This window comes from Clytia hemisphaerica, unplaced genomic scaffold (assembly GCF_902728285.1).
Source record: "Clytia hemisphaerica strain Z4C2 unplaced genomic scaffold, Clytia hemisphaerica genome assembly, whole genome shotgun sequence".
Classification (NCBI taxonomy): Eukaryota; Metazoa; Cnidaria; class Hydrozoa; order Leptothecata; family Clytiidae; genus Clytia; species Clytia hemisphaerica.
This window is the reverse complement of record NW_027104218.1, coordinates 1,032,218-1,039,876: the sequence shown is the minus strand read 5'-3', so window position 1 is coordinate 1,039,876 and position 7,659 is coordinate 1,032,218. Positions and strand designations below refer to the sequence as shown.

General features: G+C 33.7%; 1 protein-coding gene across 1 annotated transcript; it reads left to right on the top strand.

Moving 5' to 3' along the window:
• Positions 1-783: 783 nt before the first annotated feature.
• On the top strand, positions 784-7,659 carry LOC136815821 (repetitive organellar protein-like). The gene is made up of 8 exons (XM_067072273.1): positions 784-1,316; positions 4,845-5,498; positions 5,730-5,925; positions 6,082-6,160; positions 6,346-6,463; positions 6,590-6,668; positions 7,022-7,133; positions 7,358-7,659. The coding sequence occupies exons 1-8, from the start codon at positions 784-786 to the stop codon at positions 7,657-7,659; spliced, it is 2,073 nt and encodes a 690-aa protein (XP_066928374.1).

Here is a 7,659-nt window from a genome sequence, read left to right as displayed (position 1 = left end):
CCATTCCATACACAATTTCTCATTTGATTTTACAGTAAGTGAAAATACAGACCAGATGTCACAAGTTGGAGCAGTTAATAGTATTTTTCAACATGAAAAGGGAACTATGCAAGTTGTATTTAGCCGTCTAATCAATATTTTGGATTCTGAACATTTTCTGAGAAAAGAGTTTTGATGGTTTTCCTTATAAAGTAAGTTTCTCCAGACTATTGTGGTATGTAATAGTTATCAGAGAGTTGCAAGTACAGTACAAGAAATATTTTACGAGTTTGGAAACTTTTTTGTATAATATACTGTATTAAAAGATCAGAATGAGTAAAAGTTTTCTGTACTGTACACAGGCTTATGTCTAAAATCTTTTTCACAAGCATGAACTTTTGCAAATAAAGATTAGTTGCATGTGTTTGTACCTTCGAGCTAAGCGTGGGAGCACTTTGATCAGTAACTAGATAAAAGTGCTAATTTATTTGACTGGTTTAAGAGTTCTATACATGTTTTTATAAGCATAACACTTATAAGCATATTAAGGCTCAGATTTGCAGACTTCCTAAGCATGAAAAAATTTGGCTCATGGGGTGATTCGTAAGCATATAATAGACTCTGCCTGGATGCTTTGAAAGCTTAAAGCATACAGGGGACAGACACTTGCTTATAAAAACATGTAGGTGCTGTGTTTTCCTTTCAGAAATCTAAAGAGTCAAGGTGTACACAAAACCTTATAATTTCTCCCATCCTGAATCAAAAGCTTTTGTTCATAGCAAAAATTGAAAAAAACAGATTATAATGGCTAGAAGTCAAGAAGCCTTACTCAGACGGAAGTTGAAAAAAAAAAGTTACGTAAAGGATAAAAAGAAAAACGATAAACATGAAATGAATAATCTGAAAGAAAGGAATGAACTGCAGCAAAAAGAAACTGAGAAAGTCGTACAAGAAAAGCAAAAAGTTCTTGCAGAAAATGAAAAAGTGGAGGAAGAAAAGCAGCAAGCTATTAAAGAAAAAGAAAATGTTATCAAAGAAAATGAAATGATTGAAGAAAAAAACCAAAAGCTTGAAGCTGAAAAACAAAAACTCATCCTTGAAAAAGAAAAAGTGTTGGCTGAAAACAAGCAAATGCAAAACTTTGTTAATACCACCCAGAAAAAGCTTGTTTCCATGAACAGCAAATGCCTTAGCTCTTTTTCAAAACAAATAATTAGGGGCAAAGAAAAACACATCACCACAACAACGCACAACAACCTATCAGAAGATGTAGTCGAACTAACAAATATTTCAATTGGCTCTGGCACATTCGGTGAAGTGAAAATTGGCAGGATGAGGTTGCTAAACATCGAATGTGCCATAAAAATCGGAAAATCCATTGATTATTTTAATGCCAATCATGAAGCTTCAATTTTGCAATGTTTACAAAATTCAAAATATTTCCCTCATCTTTTCGGCATCCTCCACAAGAAAAAAATTGTCATGGAGTATGTAAAGTTCAATGACAGCTCAATGACGGTATACAAAGCTAGGAGAGAAGGCATATTTAATCAAGACAAATGGACCCAAATATGTTATGATATGTTGAACGCCTTAATTCATATGCATAGACAGAACATTCTGCATAATGATTTGAAAAATAATAATGTTTTGATCAGGTCAAACTCAATCCCGGTAATCATAGATTTTGGTAAGGCAACACTTAGAAACAAACCAGAAATTTACAACCTAACTGCTAAACAAAGAGAACGTTATAACCACCCATACCTAGCCTATGAATTGAGAAATCTTCCATGCATGAAAACTTCAGTATCGACAGACATTTTTTCATTGGGCTATATTTATAATTTTGTTGCAGACAAGGATAATGAAGTACTTCAAGATTTGCAGCGCAGAATGCAGACACAAGAGAGGGCAAGACGAATAACATCTGTTGATTCATTAAAAATATTTAAACATTGGGCTAAAAAATCTCAAACAGAATAGATTTTTAAAAGTATTTTTATTATGAGACTATATGGTACAATTTTTTCTTTGTTTTACCTTTTTGATACAGTTCATGGCTACTCCGGTGGCTAGAACAACAAGGCCACTTAGGTGGCTAGTTTTCTGTATGGTAGTACTCAAATTCTTTCCCTCTCTATCGAAATTTTTCTTCATAAATAACTTTTCGTCTAAGAGTTTTTTTCAATTTTTTACAGTTCATGGCTACTCTGGTGGCTAGAACAACAAGGCCATTTAGGTGGCTAGTTTTCTGTATGGTACTCAAAGTCTTTCCCTCTCTATTCTAAAAATTTTTCATAAATCACTTATTGTCTACAGGCCTAAGAGTTTTTTTCAAATTTTGATACAGTTCATGGCTACTCCGGTGGCTAGAACAACAAGGCCACTTAGGTGGCTAGTTTTCTGTATGGTAGTACTCAAATTCTTTCCCTCTCTATCGAATTTTCTTCATAAATAACTTTTTGTCTAAGAGTTTTTTTCAATTTTTTACAGTTCACGGCTACTCTGGTGGCTAGAACAACAAGGCAATTTAGGTGGCTAGTTTTCTGTATGGTACTAAAAGTCTTTCCCTCTATTCTAAAAATTTATCATAAATCACTTTTTGTCTAGGCAGGCCTAAGAGTTTTTTTCAGTTTTGATACAGTTCATGGCTACTCCGGTGGCTAGAACAACAAGACCACTTAGGTGGCTAGTTTTCTGTATGGTAGTACTCAAATTCTTTCCCTCTCTATCCAGCTCTATCGAAATTTTTTCATAAATTACTTTTTGTCTAAGAGTTGTTTTCAAATTTTTTACAGTTCATGGCTACTCTTGTGGCTAGAACAACAAGGCCATTTAGGTGGCTAGTTTTCTGCATGGTACTCAAAGTTTTTCCCTCTCTATCCTTAAAAATTTTCATAAATCACTTTTTGTGTGCCTAAGAGTTTTTCAAATTCTTTTTATAGTTCATGGCTACTCTGGTGGCTAGAACAACAGGGCCACTTAGGTGGCTAGTTTTCTGTATAATACTCTCCCTCTCTTTCTAAAAATTTTTCATAAATTATTTTTTGTTTGCCTAAGAGTTTTTTTCATTTTTTGAAAACCTCTCTTTCTTAAAAAAATTTTCATAAAGTACTTTTTTCCCTGAAAGTCTTTCTTACATTTTCTATAGTTCATGGCTACTCTGGTGACTAGAACAACAAAGCCACTTGTGGCTAGTGTTATGTATTGTAAAGTCTCTCTTTATTGTAAATAATTTTTATAAAACACTCTTTGTCTGTCCAAGAGCCTTTTTAAACTTTTTTATTGTTCATGGCTACTCCAGTGGCTAGAACAACAAAGCCACTTAGGTACAATTAGTACTCAGAAAGTCTCTCATTAACTATTGTTAAGGTTGGTAAAAAGTTCCCTGTTTAGAAGTCTTTAACAATTCTGATAAATACATAACATTTTTAAATTAGAGAGCATAACTGTCATATTTTAAATCAGTGTGTTTTTTTCCTGTTTTACATTTTTTGAATGAAAAGTTCCTTATAACAATTTTCAAAATCAAAATTGTCAGATAGGCAAGATAAATTTGATTTGTTGTTTATTATAATGGATTTCAACTAGCTAGGAATAATGGATTTGATCTTGTGGCTAGGCAATCAACAGCAAAATATCTAAAATCTTAGGTATCACAAAATTTAACTTTAAACTGCTTCAAAACAACCAATCAAATTGGTCTTACTTAATGTAGTTGTTGATATGTATTGAATATTTATTGTTTAATTATTAAAGCTATTTATAGGTGGTTATCACATTCCAAAAAATTAATCTGGTTCTTTGAGGTTCCACCACGTCAATTTGTTTCATTTTAATTCTATCATCCCCCCCCTTGGAAATGAGAGTTTTACAGGCAAATGCTATGTATTTTGATTGTAGAGCACAGTCGGAAAGTATCTAAAAGGCAATAGATAGAATTTTGCAAGACATTTTTCTCTTCTTAGATAGCAATTATAGTTACCATTTCAAGATGGTTTGCTTAGTGAAATTTGAAAAGTTTACTCTTATGCATGCAGTCTATCAGTCCAACTTTAGCATCCGTTTTTCTTATATTTAGGTGGAAAAGCTATTAGATTTATATGAAATAGAATTGAGAATTTTATCTTGATGATGATTTAAGAAATGGTTGGATAGTAAGCTATACTATTTTGAGCTTGACAGGTATATACTATTTTTTCAAATTACTAGATTGTGGCGTGCAGACTTTTAAAAAGCAATTATCTTACTACAAGACTTCAAAAACAATGACATAATAGCATATCACATCTTTGCTACCTAATACCCTTGTCTTCCAATGTTGTCACCAAAACCTAAAAACTTTCTCAATGACACATGCCTTTCTTTGCTTTAAAATAATAAGATTTATGTTCATTTTTTTTATAGGAGCAATCCAGTAATAAGATGCCTACATTTTAATTTCTTTTGTATGATTTGAACGATGGATTTGCTGATATGGGTTAGTTGTTAAACAGGTATACACATAATTTTGACTGAATTTTGATAATATAGAAAAATACAAATTATAGGTAGTCGCTTTAACTCGAACTTCTTTGACTGGAACTTCTTTAACTTGACAAGTTTTATGGTCCCTTCACCAATTCACTTTAGTTTCAAGAATACAGCTTTTAATGAACCAGAAGAAACTTAATTTTATCCGGATAAATATAAAACAGTTGTAGCCAACAAACATCCATGTTCAAACTCTTACACACAATAAGCTTACCATGGATTTCAGATACATTTTTAGACATACCCAGTACATAGTCCGGCAGCATCTTTTGATTTTTCATGAAAAGTTCAAGTAATGCTATAGAGTTTGATCTTTTTTCTTCATTCAGAAAACCAGTTATGCCGTCCATATTGGATCCTTTCTGTTGTGGCTTCGGAAAGATTATTTTGATTGAGTGTTGTGATCGTAATAGAGTTAATAAGAATTCTAGTGTTGTTGATATTAGTAATGTTTTAAAGTCTGGTCTTGAGCACTTTGTAGAGTTGATGAATGAAGGGAATGGTTTCGATGTTAAGCGTAAGTGGTTCAACGACAATACAAAGAAAATAAAAACTTGTTTGGAGACTCTTGGTAAGAGGGCGCATGCAACCAGGAAGCAGTTGATGGATGGATTTTCTAGCACAGCTTGGCTGAAACTGTCTGTAGCTCAAAGAGGTCGCCATAGTTTATTTGAATGCAAAGGTTGCTTGAACAATGAGAATTTGAGATCGATGTTGCGTCTGTTTCCCATCAACAAGGATGGTCCATTTCTCAAGAAAGCGGAAGATGGGGGGTTGTTTAAGCCGTCAAAGGAGGAAATGAGAGCGTTGGCAGCAGAAAGAATCGGCGAACTTAATGAGGAGTTTTCTGCCAATCACGGGTGTAGTTTTGAAGAGGCACTTGGCAACTTAAGTAGTCACTTAAAAAGGAAAGAAAAGACGAATATGGCTCGGGAACTTAAAAAGACCGTTGAACAACATGATTTGGAAACAATAGTTTTGAGGTTTGATTTTTTATCTAAGCATAAGCCTAGAGAGAGATTTTTTCAGCCTTCCGAGTTAAGAGTGAAGTGTTATTCTTTTTTATCCAGTAAAAAAGTTAGATTTTACTTAAGAATTTAATGTTTTTTTTGTTTTTTTTTTTTTTTTTACTCATCAATCAGAAAATCGGAACTGTTTTATTTCTTTTTATCTAGATTCGTATTTTCTATGTTTGATACTTGGACTTTTTCTAGGGCCTATGGTAATGACGTTTCAATGAGTGCTCGTCTAAAAGAAAGAACCATCAAGTCGATGGAGTCAAAGGCCAATGCTATTCAAAGAACTGCTCAACAAAATGCTATGATTGCTGCTGGTACAAAGAGAGCTCATTGTCATGTTGGTCCGACAAACAGCTATCAAATTGATGATTTGGACGGCTGTTTGGAAAAGGTGTGTTGAATATTAACAAGCTTAAATGATCGTGTAAACGCTCAAACAAGCTTTAAAAATCAGTGTAGATTTTGACGACCTTTTGTGTCATTTCGGTGTCTTTCGCTCGCTGTTTGATATTTCCTGTTGTCAATAAATCTTATCTTTTTTTTACAGGTACGAGAGCTGAAAAGCAAAAACGAATTGGTTGTTTTCCAAGAATTAGCTGAGAAACATAACTTGGTGAATAAGAAAGGTTTGTAAGCAAAAGAAATGATTTAATCACTGGTCTCTCCCTCCAATCCAAATTCTATACAGTGTTTCTATTTGACAATCATATTCATTCTGTGAAAACAGGAACAATACTTGAGTCATCTTCAATTTTCTTAAACCTTGATTACATTGGTCTATTTTGAAACACCTCAGATTTTATTTTTGCAGGAATACGCCCGGGCAATGCTGGTCAAGTTTTGAAAAAGATGGTCGAGGAGAAAGGAGAAGACTTACAAGAACTCAAAACGAAATGCACAGGAGCAAGAACGCGAAAAAAGTATAGAAGGTCCGTAAAACTCAATTGATTATATTTGTTTGAGATGTTTGAAATTTTTCCTCACTTCTAACAGGTTGAAACTGGTTGAAGTTGCCTGATCTAAATAACTCCCTCAATTTACATAATTTATTTCAGTCTGTATGGTGAAGTCAGTGTTCCAATTGAAGCTAATCAACCAAAAATAAAAGCTGCTTTGAAAGAACTTATGGAAAAGGTATTATTACTATATCTAAAAATATTGACCTTCTTATGAGTGAGATTCTCCTGTATGAAAATCACTAGGAATATAAATTTGAAGTATTATAAGGGGAAAATGTGCTGTCGTTTACGTAAATAAAGCCCCTTTCGAAAATTATCCTTTCTTAAAATTTGTTAGTAAACAACTATGTTTCGACACTGCTTGAATATAACGGTAGATGAACGCACAATGGAGGAAGAAATTAACAAAGCTGACACTGTCTTTCATCCTCAAATACATCAGCAGCTAAATTTACATCGGATGGAGGTTGTAGAAAAAAACTATTTTCGATAAGAACGTACCCTTCAAGACGTGTACTTTATCTTTAGGGCGTTTATTCGTATGGAGAGTGTATCGTGCCCCAAGAGTACACAAAACTAACTGTTAAAGAAGATGATGAAGGCAATAAGGAGATCGTGGAAACTACTTTAGAAATAGCAGGTAACCTAACCTAAGCACAGGGTCCTTTTTGACACTTTACAGTCAATTAAGTTACGTCTTTTGTTTTGGTTGAATGGTGGTTGAATAACTGCAATCTTATGATAGCTCAGCGTTTTTGAAGCAGCGATTCAGACCTCGGAAAACATATTATCAATCTGGGTTTAAATCTTAAACTGCAATTATTTACAGTCTCAGTTTCATTCTGTTAATTTTTTTTCTGAAAGGTCGTAAATTCTCGGTCGAACGTATACGTCAACGCATTTTAAAGAAGACTGAAAAGTATCTACGTATTCATCCTGATGATTTCTTCGATAACATAACAGACGAACAACTTAAATTCGAATTGGCGAGATTGAATATGAATTTTTGTAGCGCACACTCACGTCAGCAACTTGTTGGTAGCCTTAAGAAATTCAATCGGCAAAGATTTATCGTATGCTGGCACGACACTTCTCCGATATCTGGCTCTCTTCTCACTTTCTTGTTACCTTTTCTTGTCTTTACGACCAAGCGCTGTTCATGTTAG

Bases quoted from the DNA above. Each gene is read 5' to 3' on its own strand.
- LOC136815821 (XM_067072273.1), top strand. From the start codon at position 784: ATGGCTAGAAGTCAAGAAGCCTTACTCAGACGGAAGTTGAAAAAAAAA. The intron at 5,499-5,729 runs GTTTGATTTTTT...GACTTTTTCTAG, and splicing joins TTGGAAACAATAGTTTTGAG to GGCCTATGGTAATGACGTTT. The intron at 7,134-7,357 runs GTAACCTAACCT...TTTTTCTGAAAG, and splicing joins AACTACTTTAGAAATAGCAG to GTCGTAAATTCTCGGTCGAA.